The 18992-nt window shown below is 44.4% G+C and overlaps 1 protein-coding gene across 2 annotated transcripts; it reads left to right on the forward strand.

Moving 5' to 3' along the window:
- Positions 1-7265: 7265 nt before the first annotated feature.
- thy1 (Thy-1 cell surface antigen) lies at positions 7266-18603 on the forward strand. Of its 2 annotated transcripts, none has more exons than XM_069894653.1 (4): positions 7266-7335; positions 14066-14142; positions 15610-15951; positions 17759-18603. In XM_069894653.1, the coding sequence occupies exons 2-4, from the start codon at positions 14109-14111 to the stop codon at positions 17878-17880; spliced, it is 498 nt and encodes a 165-aa protein (XP_069750754.1). In that variant the 5' UTR covers positions 7266-7335; positions 14066-14108; the 3' UTR covers positions 17881-18603. The 2 variants fall into 2 exon arrangements, with proteins under 2 accessions (XP_069750754.1, XP_069750753.1); XM_069894652.1 differs by lacking the exon at positions 7266-7335 and adding an exon at positions 7878-8032.
- The last annotated feature ends 389 nt before the right edge of the window (positions 18604-18992 follow it).

Below are 18992 nucleotides of genomic sequence, written 5' to 3' on the forward strand. Positions count from 1 at the left end.
AACGTCTTATACAATCTCAACATCACCTCCCGACTCCTATATTCCACGCAATGATTGATAAAGGCCAGCATACTAAAAGCCTTCTTCACCACCCTATTCACGTGAGTTTCTACCTTCAGGGAACGATGTACCGTTACTCCTAAATCTTTCTGCTCTTCTGTATTCCTCAATGCTCTCCCATTTACCACGTATGTCCTATTCTGATTCTTCTTACCAAAATGAAGCACCTCACACTTATCAGCATTAAATTCCATCTGCCATTTTTCAGCCTACTTTTCTAAGCAGCCCAAATCCCTCTGCAATCCTTGAAAACCTTCTTCATTATCCACTATTCCACCTATCTTAGTATCGTCTGCATATTTACTAATCCAATTCACCACCCCATCATCTAGATCATTAATGTATATAACGAACAACAATGGGCCCAATACAGATCCTTGAGGCACACCACTGATCACCGGCCTCCAACCTGACAGACAATTATCCACTACCACTCTCTGGCCTCTCCCTTTCAGCCAATGTTCAATCCATTTGACTATCTTAAAATTTATACCTAAAGACTGCACCTTCCTAACTAACCTTCCATGTGGTACCTTATCGAAGGCCTTACTGAAGTCCATATAGACAACATCCACTGCGCTACCCTCATCCACATTCCTAGTCACCTCTTCAAAAAATTCAATCAGATTGTTCAAACATTACCTTCCTCCCACAAATCCATGTTGAGTGCTCCTGATCAGACCCTGCCTATCCAGATGTTTATAAGTACTATCTCTAAGAATTTTCTCCATTAATTTACCTACCACAGACGTCAAACTTACAGGCCGATAGTTGCCAGGCTTCCTCCTTGAACCCTTTTTAAATAACGGAACCACATGCGCAATGCGCCAATCCTCCGGCACTATCCCCATATCTAATGACATTTGGAAAATTACTGCCAGAGCCTCTGCTATTTCCTCCTTCACTTCTCTCAATGTCCTGGGGAAGATCCCGTCTGGTCCCGGAGACTTATCCACCTTTATATTCTTCAAAAGCCTTAAAACTACACCTTTTGTAATCTCTATATTCCCCATATTTACCCAATTTGCTTTTTTTATCTCACATCTCCCAATATCCTTCTCCTTATATAAATGGGATGAAAAATTGGTACAACGTAGGAGTTCTCCAGTATTACATCATCTGCTCAATATTTGGAAGAAGATTCATGTAGAAAGGAATAAAACAAATTACCAATTACCAAAACTAATACTGGCGCAAAATCAGCTAATCCCTTTTACAATAGATAACCTTTCCTTTAGAGAATGGGAGAAAAAAGGGATCAAAAGAATAGAAAATTGCTTTTCAGGAAATAAATTACTATCCTTTGAACAAATGAAGGATAAATATAATATAATTCAAGATACAGTGTTGGAATACTACCAACTGAAGTCCTACTTGAAGGACAAATTGGGAATGTTCGCAGGCAGGCTACAACTCACAGATTAAGTTACAAGAAACACCCCTCCCCAACCTGTGCTATTCTAAAGCATCCTTTGGGTTACACAGCCATTCCAAATTTTAAATACCACCAGTGTAAGGGGAGTTCCAATTATCCACGAAGTAAACAGCTCCAGAATACTAAAGCTGCTGGGCATTTAAATCGTTTGTTCAGACTCCAGGCGGCTTTGGAGATCGTCGCCGAACGGACGGCGATGGCCCTGAATGTAGGGGCTGAAGAAAGACGACAGCTACAAGCAACGATTCAATGAAACCACCTGGCACTCGATTACTCGTTGGCTGCTGGAGGCAGCATCTGTGCAAGACTCTGTACTGACAATGCTTACAACGGTCAGGACTTCAGGACTTCGACATAAATCTTCCCATGCCCATGTTCAGACTTGGCAACCTTGGACTGATGTGGGATTGTCTCGACTTTTTACTGAGAACTGGAGCCTGATACTCACAGCCCTTATAGCAGCAGGACTCACTATTCTGGTCAGTGTGGTGCTCCCCTACCTAAAGGCTGGTATTCATTTCATGATTTTGCGGACCCCTATTTCTATAACCCAAGGGGTGTGTGTTCCCCAAATGGATGCTTATGACACTGCGATTCGTTTATTGACCCGCTGGGAGAAAGACCAACTTTAGCAATAGCACATTTCATTTGACAGATCAGTGACACTGATCTAAAAAGGGAAGTGAGGATTGTGAGAGATGAGTTACACTGATTTTTTTGAGAGATCAGTATCACTAATCTAAAAGAGAAGTGAGGATTGTGAGAGATGAGGAAACTTGACATAAAATATGAAAGATGCAGACATGTGGAGCGATGGATTAAACCAGTATGAACAGGCTAAGCATGGAAATTAGAATGCAGGAAGCAGAGTCAGCCTATGTCAGATAAGAATCTTCTAGTTTTCCAACAGGATCAGTGAGCCCACCTTATGAATAAGATAAGGAGAGGTAAGGAATAGAATATAGGAAGTTGAGATAATCTGGATGAGATAACTCTAGACCCTAGACAGAAGTACCAAGTTCTACATATATAATTAGTAAGGATAATGACATGAGAAGACACCGACAGGATACCCCCCCCCCCCCACCCCCCCGGTCCTCCAAGTCCACTTGAAACTGCACGTAGGCAGGAAGGATTGCCTAATACCAAACCATCCAGGCGGCAGAAGAATGTAAGGGGGAGGGTATTCTGATACTGAAATTCACTGGGTGAGCCCCAGTGTATGTGTGTATTCCCAGGGTAAGGGGAAGCACCCAACTTTGCATTGTTGTATAATAAATGTTCTTTGTTCTCAATTTTTGTCTCGAGCAATTTCTGTTAAGGTACTTCTATTTCTAACAATATGTATGAATGGTCATGTAACATGCAAGGTCTATGTTGGGATAGCCCAAGGTATAAAGATAGCTATGCAACTGAGCATAAAGAATTCTTAAGCAGTCATGGGAGGCTGGTATGAATATCATTGGCAAGTCCAGCACTTATTGTCCATTCACACTGCTTTGAGAACTGAGTAAGCCATGAAAGATGATGTCTTGGGTAAACTTATACCTCTCATTTTGTTCGTTTTAGATTGGTCACAGTGTTTGAGCCTCCGAAAGAAAATAGACACACACACCGAGAGCACTTCAGTTTATACAAGTCTTTATTACTAAATCTAAAGCTGAATTTACCCTACAATATGCAAGCCCTTCCCAATTATCGATGCCTGGACTGGTCCCAACTGCCGAAGCGAGGCAACGACTGCACACTTGTAGTAGGTTGTCAGGGCTTCTCCACCTCCCTCAACCAGGACTTTAGCTGGACTCTTGAAGTTCTTCTTCTTGCTGAGGGATTTTGCAACCTCTTGGAGAGTCTCAAACTTTAGCAGTGGGTCCATGGCTTATATTACCCAAAAGTTGTTTACTTCAGATCTTATCTCTTTGAACAAATGGTTTAATTATCTTCAAGGTCTCCTGATAGTCTGTGACCAACAAAAGAAAACTGCATCTCTGGGCCTCATGGTGGAAGTTGGATTATGTCTGCTGATTTTCTAAAAAACAAACAGGTTCTCAGCCTTGCAGCTGCAGATGTAAAAAACACAGTTTAAATCTTCCATTACAGGTGATAGAGTGCCACAGCTAGAAAAGCTGATGTCCCACTGCACTAGACCACTGGGGCAGGCTGGGAAGAGTCTTTAAATTCCTCCAGGGACTGTATGGGTTTCCTCCAGGCCTTCTAGTTTCCTCCCACGTGCCAACGGCTTTCAGGTTTCAAGCCTGAGCGATAGGTTCATGCAGAAGGGAGTAGATAGGAGGAATGAGCTGCAAGAGGTGGGTGCAATTGCAACATTTAAAAGACATTGTGATATGTACATGGCCAGGAAAGGTTTAGAGGGATTTGGGCCAAATGCAGGTTAGTGAAGCTACTTAGGCATGTTGGCTGGCATGGCCAAGCTGGGCCAAAAGGCCTGTTTCTGTATTGTAAAGCTCCATAATTCTTGTAGGCTAATTGGCCACTGTAAATTGGTCCAAGCATGTAGGAAAAGGGTGGAACTTTGGGGGGTGGGGGGGGGAGAGTTGAATACGGGAACTCCCCATATTAGATGATATTAATATAGGACTAGTGTATACAGAATGTACAGTTGATGGTTGGTGCAAACTGTTATTCAAAGGGTCTGCTTCCATGTTTTAACTCTCTGTGACTTCTGTGTCTTCTTGATCCACTGTGTTTATTAGGTTGGACATTTCAGGGTGTTGACCCAGTTACAATGAAGGAATAATAAAGAGAGGATAGTGTGAGTCTCCAAAGGAAACTTGTGGGTGTTCCCATCATCCACAAACTTTTGAAAGTGAACAACTACAGATGCTGGGTGTCAGGGATAACTTGAAAGTCGGACAGCGTCTGTGGACAGACACTTCGTTGGAAAAGTGAGAAAATAACTGTTTTAGATTTCAGAGAACAAAAGGAATGTATGCATTCAGATGGAAACCAAGTTTGAGAATGCTGTAGGGACTGATGAGTTTGAAATAGAAGGAGAGGCTGATTTGGCTGGATCCTTTCCTCCTGGTGCATGGGAGGCTGGATGTGCGGGGACCTTTCTCTCTGGTGCACAAGAGGCTGAGGGAGGGCCTTATGGAGGTTCATAAAATCATGAAGGGCTTAGATAAGGGTGTGGAAAGGGATGTGTGTATGTATAGGGGTGTTTGTGTGTGGAAAGGGGTGTGTATGTCTACAAGGGTGGGTGTGTGTAGGGGTGTGTGTGGAAAAGGGTGTGTGTGTGTATAGGGGTGTTTGTGTGTGTGTGTAGGTGTGTGTGTGTGGAAAGGGGTGTGTGTGTGTGTAGGGTGTGTGTGTGTGAATAGGAGTGTGTGTGTGTGTGTAAAGGGTGTGAATAGGAGTGTATGTGTATAGGAGTGTGTGTGTAGGATGTGTGTGTGTAAAGGGGTGTGCGTGTATAGGGGTATGTGTGTGTGTGGAATGGAAAGGGGTGTGTGTGTGTATAAGGGGGTGTGTGTATAGGGTGTGTGTGTGTAGGGGTGTGTGTATAGGAGTGTGTGTGTGTGGAAAGAGGTGTGTGTGGAAAGGGGTGTGTGTGTGTATAGGTGTGTTTGTGTGTGTGTGTGTGGAAAGGGGGGTGTGTGTAGGGGAGTGTGTGTGTGTGTAAAGGGGGTGTGAATAGGAGTGTGTGTATAGGAGGTGTGTGTAGAAGGGTGTGTGTAGGGTGTTTGTGTAAAGGAGTGTGTGTGGAAAGGGGAGTGTGTGTGTGTATAAGGAGGTGTGTGTATAGGGTGTGTGTGTAGGTGTGAGAAACAGAAGTACCTTCACAGAATTTGCTCGAGACAAAAATTGAGAACAAAGAACATTTATTATACAACAATGCAAAGTTGGGTGCATCCCCTTACCCTGGGAATACACACACACACTGGGGCTCACCCAACTTTTATAGAGTTTATTTCAGTGTAGAGTACCCTCCCCCTTACATTCTTCTGCCTCCTGGATGAGTTTGGCATTAGGCAATCCTGTCTGCCTACGTACTGTTTCTGTGAACTTGGAGGACCAGGGGGTATCCTGTTGGTGTCCCATCATGTCATTGTCCTTATTCACACCTTCCCAACTCTCAGGGCTTACTAACTTCTTATATGCAGAACTTGCTAATTCTGTCAAAGGCTAGAAGACCCTTATCTTATTCAGAATAACTTTACTTCCTACATTCTATAATCTATCCTTATCTTATTCATACTGGCTTTATTCATTACACATATCTCCATACTAGTTTTCTTCATCTTTCATATTTTCATATTAGTTTTACTCATCTCTCACAGTAGAGGTGTGTGTATAGGAGGGTGTGTGTGTGGAAAGGGGTGTGTGTGTGTATAGGTGTGTGTGTGTAGAAGGGTGTGTGTAGAAGGGTGTGTGTAGGGTGTGTGTGTAAAGGGGTATGTGTAAAGGGGTGTGTGTGTAGGGGTATGTGTGTGTGTGTGTGTGTGTGTGGAAAGGGGTGTGTGTGTATAAGGGGGTGTGTGTATAGGGTGTGTGTGTAGGGGTGTGTGTATAGGAGTGTGTGTGTGTGGAAAGGGGCGTGTGTATAGGGGTGTTTGTGTGTGTTGTTGGAATCTAGGGACTAAAATATCACGGAATAGAGGACTATGTAACAATTTTTATATTTACCTCATGGTTAAGGGAAAAGTATAAGGTAATTAAGTAGCAATCACAGAATGGAGCAAAGTTGGCTGATTACAGTAGGGGTAGAATTATCTGCTCCCAAAATACAAGGGAGAGGAAATGGATGAAACGATTCAGGAGGAAAGCTCAAACTGAAGGAGGTGTTGTGTAGCGCAGGAGACACAGGTCAGACCAGAACAAAGAATATCCTGTAAAAAACAAAGGGAATGGAAAGCCAGTCTAGGAAGAAGATTAAGGCATGAGGAGGTGTTAAGGAAAACAGAAGACATTGGCCAGACGGGAACAGAACGATGATTGGAAATATCTGGGGTAGGAATTGATTTCTGGTCAAAACAATAGGATGGTCTGATCTGGAAGATTTAAGATAAGAGGTCTACACCCGAGATAAAGAGGAAATTGCTGGTGATATACTTTATGTAAAAATCTAGCAAAGGAAGCCAACTTTTGTTCTGTATGGTAATTTGGATCTATATAAACTGAGCAGACTGGACAATAGGGGTCAGTCTTGGGGAATAGCTCACTGTGCAGGTGACCTAAGAACTAACGACTGACCCAGAGCTCTGTTAAGTTTTATTCTTGTGCTGTATAATAAACTGATTGGTGAACCGAATACCTTCTCCTATCACTTCATTCAACGAGCACGCTGGACTCAGATGACACATAAACTAAATTAAGGGTAAGGTAAAGCCAGAGTCCGACAGTGTGTAGGTGTGTGTAAAGGGGTGTGTGTGTGTATAGGGTGTGTGTGTGTGCATAGGGTGTTTGTGTGTGTGTGTGTGTGTGTGTGTAGGTGTGTGTGTGTGGAAAGGGGTGTGTGTGTAAAGGGGTGTTTGTGTGTATAGGGTGTGTGTGTATAGGGTGTTTGTGTGTGTGTGTGTGTGTGTAGGTGTGTGTGTGGAAAGGGGTGTGTGTGTAAAGGGGTGTTTGTGTGTGTGTAAAGGGTGTGTGTGTGTAGGTGTGTGTATGTGGAAAGGGGTGTGTGTGTAAAGGGGTGTGTATAGGGGTGTTTGTGTGTGTGTAGGTGTGTGTGTGTAAAGGGTGTGTGTGTGTGTATAGGAGTGTGTATGTGGAAAGGGGTGTGTGTGTTAGTGACTAGGCTCTGTCCAAGCCAGACATCCTCTCACCAAGTTGACGCAGGGTCGCAGACTATTTCTCAGTCCACCGCTCATTTCTAAAAGGTTCTGGGGTTTTTTGTCGTTGTTGTGCGTTTGATCTAAATGCAGTCACGGAATACACGGAATGGGCAGATTGAAGAATGCAGCGGAGATTCCAGCTGTTCTGCTGATCGCTGACGTCTGGGAGGGTGGGGAGAGGGTTGGAGGGAGGGGAGGGGGAGGGTGGGGAGAGGGTTGGAGGGAGGGGAGGGGGAGGGTGGGGAGAGGGTTGGAGGGAGGGGAGGGGGAGGGTGGGGAGAGGGTTGGAGGGAGGGGAGGGGGAGGGTGGGGAGAGGGTTGGAGGGAGGGGAGGGGGAGGGTGGGGAGAGGGTTGGAGGGAGGGGAGGGGGAGGGTGGGGAGAGGGTTGGAGGGAGGGGAGGGGGAGGGTGGGGAGAGGGTTGGAGGGAGGGGAGGGGGAGGGGAGGGGGAGGGTGGGGAGAGGGTTGGAGGGAGGGGAGGGGGAGGGTGGGGAGAGGGTTGGAGGGAGGGGAGGGGGAGGGTGGGGAGAGGGTTGGAGGGAGGGGAGGGGGAGGGGCGGGATCACTGACAACCTGGCTGGAAGGGGGCGGGCTGTGCCAGTCGTAGCGCAGTCAGTGGCGCAGTGGGGAACGGCTCCAGGAGCCTTTACATTCTCGCCAGGGTCGATCCGACTGCACACTCAACTCCCATCTCGGTGGAGGACCGGTCCCTTCAGCAGTGGGGGTGGCGAGATCACTGCAGGTAAGGAAGAGACGGGCCGAGCCCCGGGCTGCGAGGGGAGAGGAGAGCGTCGTTGGCGGAGGATGGAGAGGCACAGTAAATATCCAAAGTTCAGAGGAGGGTGACGCGAGAGAGGAGGAGGTGGGGGAGAGGGGAAGGACGGAGGCAGCAGATGTGAGGGGAGAGGGGCAGGGGGAGAGAAGAGAGGAGAAAGGGGAAGAGGAGGGGGGCAGATGAATTAAGGAGAATAGAGCGACAGATTGAGCAACACTGTAGTCAGGAGATATTTAATCGTGTAGAGGTGAATAAAATCTTTAATCGTATGCATTGTTCAGAGGAATGAATCCAACGAAATATTGTTCATTTTAAATGCAAGTCCAGTGCAGGTTAAATCAGAATTTTTTTCAGAGCTGTCAGATTCAGACTGTCAGGGACAATTTATTGTTGCTGCATCTTAAATTCCAGAGAAAACTGCAGGCAAAATGAAATTGCAGAGATGTAACTGGCGGATAGGTTCAAAACCTAACCATTGCAGTGGGGAAAGAAATCCTCAGGGGCCCTGTGGCCCAGACGAACCTCCCCTGTCTCAGTCCAGTCAACATCACTGTTTTTTTTTCTGCATTCGGTTCTATCTTTATTATTGCAGCCCTATCCGCATCCCAAGGCATCTGCTTCTTGTCCCTGGGTTGCAATCACTGGCGAGCTTCTCCCCTACATGAAACTCCCTTCTCCCTGCCCTCACCTTCATCTAGGTTGCCAAACCCAAGCAACATATCATCCATATTGAGCAAAAACAAACTGGAGCAGGAATTCAACTGGTTAGGGGGCATCTGCAATCCCTTGTGTCGGTCTCTGCCATGTCCTTTGCCCTGGGTAGTTTAGCATTAACTCCCTCCATCCTCATCCTTGGCAAAGGAGACTCCCTACTCACTGCCCTTTTGAACCGGACAGTGCAGACATGCCCACTATCCATCATACAGCAAGGAAGAATTTTGGTGAATCATGTCCATGCGACTCCCACTTCAAAACAAGCGTCACATCACCCTCATCAGTGTCTATGCTCCAACCCTCCAGGCGGAACCAGCAGAAAAGAACAAGTTCTACACCGACCTGCGCAACCTCATCCAACGTACCCCTACAGCCGACAAGGTTGTCATCCTGGGCGACTTCAACGCTCGTGTCGGCAAAGACTCAGAAACCTGGCCAGGAATCCTGGGCAAGCATGGCGTCGGCAAGTGCAACGACAATGGGCGCCTCCTGTTGGAGCTCTGCGCAGAACAGCGGCTTGTCATTACAAACACCCTTTTTCAGCAGAGGGACAGCCTTAAGACCACCTGGATGCATCCCCGATCCAAACACTGGCACCTCCTGGACTACATCCTGGTGCGAGAAAGTGACAAACAAGATGTGCTCCACACCAGGGTCATGCCTAGCGCGGAATGCCACACTGACCACCGGCTGGTTCGCTGCAAGCTCAACCTTCACTTCAAGCCAAAGCCCAGGAACAATAAAGCCCCCAGAAAGAGGTTCAATGTTGGAAAACTGCAGTCAGACGAAGCGAGAGGAAACTTCCAGGCAAACCTCAAAGCAAAGCTCGACGTTGCAACCCGCCTCACGGACCCGTCCCCTGAAACCCTCTGGGATCAGTTGAAGGCTACCATACTGCAATCCACTGAAGAGGTACTGGGCTTCTCCTCCAGGAAAAACAAGGACTGGTTTGACGAAAACAGCCAGGAAATCCAGGAGCTGCTGGCAAAGAAGCGAGCTGCCCACCAGGCTCACCTTACAAAGCCGTCCTGTCCAGAGAAGAAACAAGCCTTCCGTCGCGCATGCAGCCATCTTCAGCGCAAACTCCGGGAGATCCAAAATGAGTGGTGGACTAGCCTCGCCAAACGAACACAGCTCAGCGCGGACATTGGCGACTTCAGGGGTTTCTACGAGGCTCTAAAGGCTGTGTACGGCCCCTCACCCCAAGTCCAAAGCCCGCTGCGCAGCTCAGACGGCAAAGTCCTCCTCAGCGACAAGATCTCCATCCTCAACCGATGGTCAGAACACTTCCAATCTCTTTTCAGTACCAACCGCTCAGTCCAAGATTCCGCCCTGCTCCAGCTCCCTCAACAGCCCCTAAGGCTAGAGCTGGATGAGGTTCCCACCCTGGATGAGACATATAAGGCAATCGAACAACTGAAAAGTGGCAAAGCAGCAGGTATGGATGGAATCCCCCCAGAAGTCTGGAAGGCTGGCGGCAAAACTCTGCATGCCAAACTGCATGAGTTTTTCAAGCTTTGTTGGGACCAAGGTAAACTGCCTCAGGATCTTCGTGATGCCACCATCATCACCCTGTACAAAAACAAAGGCGAGAAATCAGACTGCTCAAACTACAGGGGAATCACGTTGCTCTCCATTGCAGGCAAAATCTTCGCTAGGATTCTACTAAATAGAATAATACCTAGTGTCGCTGAGAATATTCTCCCAGAATCACAGTGCGGCTTTCGCGCAAACAGAGGAACCACTGACATGGTCTTTGCCCTCAGACAGCTCCAAGAAAAGTGCAGAGAACAAAACAAAGGACTCTACATCACCTTTGTTGACCTCACCAAAGCCTTCGACACCGTGAGCAGGAAAGGGCTTTGGCAAATACTAGAGCGCATCGGATGTCCCCCAAAGTTCCTCAACATGATTATCCAACTGCACGAAAACCAACAAGGTCGGGTCAGATACAGCAATGAGCTCTCTGAACCCTTCTCCATTAACAATGGCGTGAAGCAAGGCTGTGTTCTCGCACCAACCCTCTTTTCAATCTTCTTCAGCATGATGCTGAACCAAGCCATGAAAGACCCCAACAATGAAGACGCTGTTTACATCCGGTACCGCACGGATGGCAGTCTCTTCAATCTGAGGCGCCTGCAAGCTCACACCAAGACACAAGAGAAACTTGTCCGTGAACTACTCTTTGCAGATGATGCCGCTTTAGTTGCCCATTCAGAGCCAGCTCTTCAGCGCTTGACGTCCTGCTTTGCGGAAACTGCCAAAATGTTTGGCCTGGAAGTCAGCCTGAAGAAAACTGAGGTCCTCCATCAGCCAGCTCCCCACCATGACTACCAGCCCCCCCACACCTCCATCGGGCACACAAAACTCAAAACGGTCAACCAGTTTACCTATCTCGGCTGCACCATTTCATCAGATGCAAGGATCGACAATGAGATAGACAACAGACTCGCCAAGGCAAATAGCGCCTTTGGAAGACTACACAAAAGAGTCTGGAAAAACAACCAACTGAAAAACCTCACAAAGATAAGCGTATACAGAGCCGTTGTCATACCCACACTCCTGTTCGGCTCCGAATCATGGGTCCTCTACCGGCACCACCTACGGCTCCTAGAACGCTTCCACCAGCGTTGTCTCCGCTCCATCCTCAACATCCATTGGAGCGCTCACACCCCTAACGTCGAGGTACTCGAGATGGCAGAGGTCGACAGCATCGAGTCCACGCTGCTGAAGATCCAGCTGCGCTGGATGGGTCACGTCTCCAGAATGGAGGACCATCGCCTTCCCAAGATCGTATTATATGGCGAGCTCTCCACTGGCCACCGTGACAGAGGTGCACCAAAGAAAAGGTACAAGGACTGCCTAAAGAAATCTCTTGGTGCCTGCCACATTGACCACCGCCAGTGGGCTGATAACGCCTCAAACCGTGCATCTTGGCGCCTCACAGTTTGGCGGGCAGCAGCCTCCTTTGAAGAAGACCGCAGAGCCCACCTCACTGACAAAAGGCAAAGGAGGAAAAACCCAACACCCAACCCCAACCAACCAATTTTCCCTTGCAACCGCTGCAATCGTGTCTGCCTGTCCCGCATCGGACTGGTCAGCCACAAACGAGCCTGCAGCTGACGTGGACTTTTTTACCCCCTCCATAAATCTTCGTCCGCGAAGCCAAGCCAAAGATGCATTTACAATAATAATTATTAGCTCACAATGTGCGTTCTGAAGTCCAACTCACCCTCTTCCTTTCAGCAGGGCAAGGCAGCTCTCTTATCCCAAGGTCCCCCACGTACTCCCATCCCTCTTCTTCCTCGTACACCCTGGCCAAATTCTTAGCAACCCATTTCTTTCCAGTTCTTACTGTCCATTCACCCATCTCCACTCATCCTCACATCTCAACCTTTCATCCTCATTCCTGGTGGGTCTGCCCGCTTTCCACTTTTCAAGCAAAGCTTCCCTCTGGCTCCCGTCTAATCTAATTTAAAGCATGACCCACCCCACTCACACTCTGTTCTGTCCTGACTCCCCATGTAAAAGGTTAGAATTTTGATTAAATTTTACACAAGGAGCTCCGCAAGAGCCCTTTGTCCCTATTCCTTGAATGTTATTAACCATAAATGGCTTTTTAATGTCTTGTAAATATTTGCTTCTTCTGCTGGAGGCATCCAGTGTGCATTTCAGTCTTCTGTAATCAATGAAAGTAAAGTAATTTCTGATCCTATATCAAATATTAGAACACAGGCAGGCACAGGCTCACATAGTCTGGCCATTAGAATTGGCCTTCTATTTCAAAGAAAACAAGAATTATTGAAAAGGGATGAATGATCAAATGGGATCTGCTAATGAAGACATTTAGTGTATTTCTCTTGACAAATGTGGTCACACCCAACCAATATGGCAGCTCTGCTGGTGAAAAGCAACCTTGCTGAGAGGAGTGAGAACGGAAAATGCAGCAGGTCTAGCAGAATCCGTGCTGCGAGAAACAAATTTAGCTTTGATGAAAAATTGTCCTCCTGAAACAGTCATTCAATTTTTCTGTCCATGGCCTGCTGCACATTTCTGATTTCCAGTTGCTGCAGTGTTCTCCTTCTTGATTGAAGGAAATGCTCAGTGTTTCTTTCAACTTATTGAAATCTATTAAGTGATGGAACTTATGATCTGATGCATCAAATACATTCCTGACCAACATTGGCAAGATGTGCATAGTCCCTTAGTTCTTGCTTTTTCTAAAAAAAAGGATCAGAATTTTCCATATTGTTTTCTACTTTATGGTACGACTTTTCTGATAATGCATCTAGTAATGTATCTTGCTGATGTTTTGTACAGATATTTGATGGTTTTAGATGAGGTATTGATTTGATCAGCCTTCCCCCTGAATTTGTTGATATTGTTTAAATCTGACACATTGGAGTGGCAGTGCATCTGAAGAACTTGGCTACTAGCCGAACTGTTAAGTTCAAATCAAGTTCAAAGTTCAGATTTATTGTCAGAATACATGTATGACATCACATACAAACCTGAGATTCTTTTTCCTGGGGCTAGGCAGAATTTCTACTTATTGGTATCTGTAAATATTCAAAGTAAAGATAGACTTTTGGACTGCAGGTGGACTAAGGATAATGAGAGTTAGACAGTAAAATGAAGTTGAATGGCAGACTGAGCTAAAAGAGCTTCTGTCTGTATCTCCTTTACATAACTGATGTAAAAGAAGATGCAATTTCAATTATAGTTTTTATTTTAATGCCTTATTCACACTCTGAGGCCAGCCCAAAGCTCAATGTTTATATTTTTAATAATTGTCAATGATGTAACACAGAAATTATAGTGACCAATCTGTGCCCAGCAAGATCCCTTTGGAACAATACAGAAATAATAACCAGACAAACTCTGTTAGTGATGTTGGTCACAGGGCAAAAATGAAGCAACTTTTTTTTGTTATGTCTTAAGTTTTGTTAATTTATTTGAATAGTGTTGTGGGGTCTTCAGTGTCCTCCCAGCAGGGCATTCTCCATCATCTGTCAGTGCAGTTCTTTTCCTAGGGTGGCAGCTGGGATTGTATGAGGCTGAAACCTCTGCCATATGAAAGGGCTACATATTGAGCCAGGACTAGTGAGACACTCACAGCAAGTGAAATGGAAGCATTTCGGAATATTGAGGCTAATGTGACTATGCCCATTATGCTTTTCCGTCCTGAAATGGAAAAACTTTTTTATTTGCTTTGAGAACTGACACATCAGCAAAATAGACCCAAGGTTCAAGATAATACTGACCTAATCTTTGCTTATTGTTCAGGTGAAGGTTGTGGATTATAGGAAGCTCCTGGCTTTTACCAAAGATGAACCCTTTGCTGATACTATCAGTCCTGGCAGGTATGTGCTCCTAAGGAAATATGAATTTGAATGTATTTACTCAGGATCTGCAAGATATCCAGACAGTTAAGCAATATGGAACAATTCGAAGAGTACTTACAAATACCTCAGTATACCTTCAATAGCTGAGTATCTCTATATTTTTAAAAAAGTAAATACATCTCTTCTTTAACAATACTAAAATACTGCCTTAAGATATAGAGAAATACAAGCTATCATTTGTGTGTGATAGTCTGAACAGTTTATCTTTCTATCCTCCTCTCTAATAATGCTGGACAATTATTTTTCAAAAGGTTTGCTTCCTAAAATAAATTGGGGATTATGATAGACAACTTCAAGGTGAACACAAAGATAATTTCAGATTCGCTGTATCACGTAGGAAGGTGGAGAAACATTAAATTAAATTTTATTGAATTTAACATGTTTAATTGCATAATGATGCTGACACATTGCATTAGTTCAGCTGACGTAAAAATGTTTTGCCGCTGATTATCATTTGTATTCAAACAACCTCATGTCAGTGTTCAACAATAGTCGGCCAGCGTTGATGGATTCCAGTTACCCTGATACCATTTTTACATGATCGTAATGTCCTGGTGAAACCTTTCACCAAGTTTGTGACTGACTGCACCACGATCAGCAGGGAAGACGCCCATGTGCAAATGCATAAAATGAGTTTTCAATGACACATTGCACTTCGTGGTTTTGAAGGCTTGATGTAGACAGGACATTACAAAAATCAGTGATATCTTTTTAAAAGTTTTGAGGTGATTTTCATGATCAGCAGTCCAAAATCCATATGCACCCAAAATGTTCAGGAAGCAAAATCTTTGTTGTCCATTGTAATGTATAACAATGAGGGGAAAATAAAACTATAAACATATCTTGCCAATTTGGATGTAAAGGAGAGGGTTATTATTGTAATAGCTTCCTAAGTTCCCTATGCAGTACTGGAAATGATCATCACCAGTTTGGGATAAGTTTAACCACCTTTTTGTGACAACAGTTATTGATATAATCAACGCAAAACTCCCACCATTAACTTTGAGCTGAAATTAAGATAGATCAACCACATGAATGGAAAATAAAGCAGAAATTGCTGCAAGCACTCGGGGCAGGCAGCATGTGTAAATGGCTGAGAGTTTCCAATTTTCCTGTCTTTATTTCAGATTTCATGAACTTGCATTTTTGAAATAAATTTCAATCACATAAATGCTGTGGCAATTTGGCCTGGGTGACATTCTGCATTAGGTGGTTCACCTCTTGATTTCCAAAAGTCTACACAAGACGCAAGTGCGATGGAACATTTGCCACATGCCTGGGTGGGGTGGGGGGGTGGTGGGGAGCAACTTCAACAACACTCAGGAAGAACATTTTCATCCCTTCTTCATTGTAAGAAATGTATAAATTACATGGTTAAACTGTACAATTGGACTATCATGAGGTTTGTTTCATTTCTGGTTTTAGTGTTGCCCTTGATGGAAGGCCAACAAATCACCAAACTGATGGCCTGCATCACAAAGACCAATGATCTGAGCCTTCTCTGCTTCTACACTAAGATCTCTGAAATCAACTATGAGTGGAGTCTCCTCAAAGAAAATAATCAAACCCTGGTGCTCGCAAGTACAATCCAACCAAACAAGGTGTCGCCCACTTTGAAGAATCGGGTAAAAATAACCTTGACAGATGTCCAGTTAAAGGCCACCTTGAATGGGTTTGGCACTTCGATTGATGGCAAGTATACTTGTCACCTTCGCTTCAAAACTGAACCAATGCAGGAATTCAACAAAACGATTTCAGTTTTGAAAGGTAAGGATATTTTCAAAGAACATTGCAAATTTCAGTGTGAAGAATCTGTCAGAAGGCCTGGCAGTTTCAAATCCCATGTTCTACAATTGAACATTTGGTATATCATCACCATTGTGACCCCTCTTCCGTTCATCAAGACCACAAACAAAATTATCTAGCCAGTGGTCTCGGCTATCAATATGTCACTCAAAGTACTATTTCCTCCTTACTCAGACAATATAGCCTTGTTCTGTACCTAACATGTACCTACCATTTAAAAGTGTTTGATGGGACATTTTGAGATCTTTACTCTTAACATTTCCCCCTGGATTTCTAATGCACAGCCCCTTTGCTCATCTCCAACACTACCCTTGTGCTCTATGATTATGTGGTGATCCAAATCCTATTTGCTATCCACTTAGTGATATGGGAAGTACGAGTGAATGGGTTGATGGATGTGCGAGTACAGTGGCTGGATCAGTATTGATGAATCATGAGACTCCATGACAATCAGAAGCAGGAACCCATGTTTATTCCCTAACAAAGGAATCTTAGGTTCGCTCCCTATCCCAGTAAGTTTGTCAGCTGCACAAATGTTGATGACTTTCTTTTCAGCATTATTATCACCAACTTTTTTTTTAACTAAACCTCTGCCATTCTACTTTTTTTCTATAAGATGTTCCTTAATACAACCCTTTATGCCCTTACATGTCTCAATATGTTCTTGATGTTAAATCCTCTGTGATGCTGCTGTTGAGATTATTTACTACATTAAAGGTATATTCTATAAAGACTCGTTGCAGAATCAACAGACTGGGCAGTGTCAGGAAACACAAATGGATTCAACTTCATGTTGTCCATTTGTATATAGGCAATTGAGAATCAATAAGCATCTTAACCATTTCCCCATCTTTTATTCTTGGTGACATCAATACAGATTAGCTACCATCAGCCATTTCACATAATGAACACTGGTGACCTTGTATATAAGGCAGTCCAGAGCTACAGTCTAGCCTTCCAAGCTCGTCTTGCAGAGAGACAAGACCTCTTAGTGTACATATTAGTTTATTAAAGCTGTCTTATATTCGCACTGCTGGTGTGGTTATTGTCAGTACAAACACAAAGTTGAAGCCATTTCCTGAGAAATCTGTTTGAGATGAGCAATTGAAAGCATTTGTCCATTGAATGAACTTCAGGTAAGTTTATATTGCAAGATGAAACTCAACATTCTTACCATCAAACATAGGGCCTGGTGTCTGTGCTGAACAGGAGGGCCAAGTTAAACTAAAACTGTTGCATGCATATAATACATATCCCTGAATATTCTAGTGTCTCTTTAATGCTACTTTTGTATCTACTCCTAAAAGCCATTCCAGACACCCACCACTCTCTGTGTAAAACAAATGCCCAGCACTTTTCCTTTGAACTGTGCAACATCCCCTCTCTTTTAAATGCACGACCTCTATTTTGTGACATTATAACCCTATCAACTCCTTTCATAATTTTGTATATTTCTATTCAGCCATCCCTCAGCCTCAGACACTTCAGAAGTAAACAACATTTCTCATGCCTCATAAACCAGGAAACATCCTGGTAAATCTCTTCTGTTCCCTTTTCCAAGCCTCCACATACTTCCTGTCATGGGATGGCCAGAATAGTCCACAATACTCCAAGTACACATGATGCTCGAAACTCTTTTATCAACATTCTTTTACACGGTATTAGGAAGCAGTGGCTGTCTTATTGCTGGCTGTGATGAGTAGATCCAAAGGCAAGCTGTCTAACAATCTACCTGGTTTATTTTTTGTTTCATTCCATGTCTTTGCAGCAACTGTTCCAAAGTGTGGTGCCTCTGGGCTTCTGCCGAACACATCTTGGATGCTGTGTCTACTTCTCTTGTTTCCTGTTCTTCAAGCCCTGGATGTCTTCCCTTGTGGAAATGAAAATTAACTGATCAACAACTGAGAAAGAACCAGGCATGACTGCATCTCCTCTGTGGAATGAATGATCATTCTGTTGTTTTTTTTTTAAATTTCCCCTGCCATTCTTGTTTATTTGAAGTTAATTTCCCACCTTGTCAGCAACTCCAAGCAGAAACATGGTTTCGATAAGTTAGTCACAGTCAGTTGCATTGAGCCTGAAACCCCCTGCAAGCTGCACTCTCAAATTCTGTGGCAAGTAGTAGCAAAGGTGGTCCTGCCACAAGGATCAGCCTTTAAGGAGTTTTTAAGGCCACACACTAATATCGTGGTTGAAGAGTTCACAAAACATCATCTCCTTGATGTTACTGGTGGTTTGCAGAACATAGAAACACAGAGAGGGATGAGGGCAGGGGCAACAACAGTGAGCCATTGAGATGCCCTCTTCCAGAAGATCAAAAAACTGGTTGAATCTCCAAGAAATTTTAAAGTTTAAATTCAAAGGGCTGGGCCAGGAACTGTTTCGACACTGACTGTGACTCTTTCGAACAATGCAAAGTAAATAATTAATGTAAGTGCTTTGGCTTGTACTGACTGTAATGCTAGCCTGCTCAGGTATGTACCAGTTACTGTATATATTTATGAATCCAGATCTGTTGAATGTATTTTCTATGTAGGCTGAGTGTCAGATTTTTCCTAATTGCCTATATCCAAATAAATGTTCATATTCCTTTCTCAAAAGGAAAATATTGAATTCTGTGATTCTTGTTTTGTGCAAATTTAATCCTCTTTCACTTTAATAGCTCCTGTTTACATCCTGGATTCATATCACCACAGATGCCATAACTCGAACATGTTCTGGCATATAGTTTCTCAACCACAGCACATGCCTCAGTAAAAGGTGTGGAGCTCAAAGATAAGGCAATCATTTGAAGGAAACATTTGAGAAAAGTTCAATCTGGACTTTGTGGTGGGGGGGGGGGGGTGATAGTTGGGAGGGTGGGTAAAGTCATTGTGGCTTTTACTGTTGTGATAAATCCTAAGGTGTAGCCTCAAGTGGGCACATGGTGGGGATTGGACCCTGGGTTTGAAAGGTGAGGCTTCCATTATTTTGAAGAGAGCCTCTTTTATTGAAGTGGCAAG

Source organism: Narcine bancroftii, chromosome 8, assembly GCF_036971445.1.
Source record: "Narcine bancroftii isolate sNarBan1 chromosome 8, sNarBan1.hap1, whole genome shotgun sequence".
In the NCBI taxonomy this organism is placed as follows: domain Eukaryota; kingdom Metazoa; phylum Chordata; class Chondrichthyes; order Torpediniformes; family Narcinidae; genus Narcine; species Narcine bancroftii.

What these genes read in the sequence shown, in the direction of transcription:
- thy1 (XM_069894653.1), top strand. Translation starts at nt 14,109, where the DNA reads ATGAACCCTTTGCTGATACTATCAGTCCTGGCAG. An exon ending in GATACTATCAGTCCTGGCAG is followed by an intron (nt 14,143 to 15,609) that starts GTATGTGCTCCT and finishes TTCTGGTTTTAG; the next exon opens with TGTTGCCCTTGATGGAAGGC. An exon ending in AACGATTTCAGTTTTGAAAG is followed by an intron (nt 15,952 to 17,758) that starts GTAAGGATATTT and finishes ATGTCTTTGCAG; the next exon opens with CAACTGTTCCAAAGTGTGGT.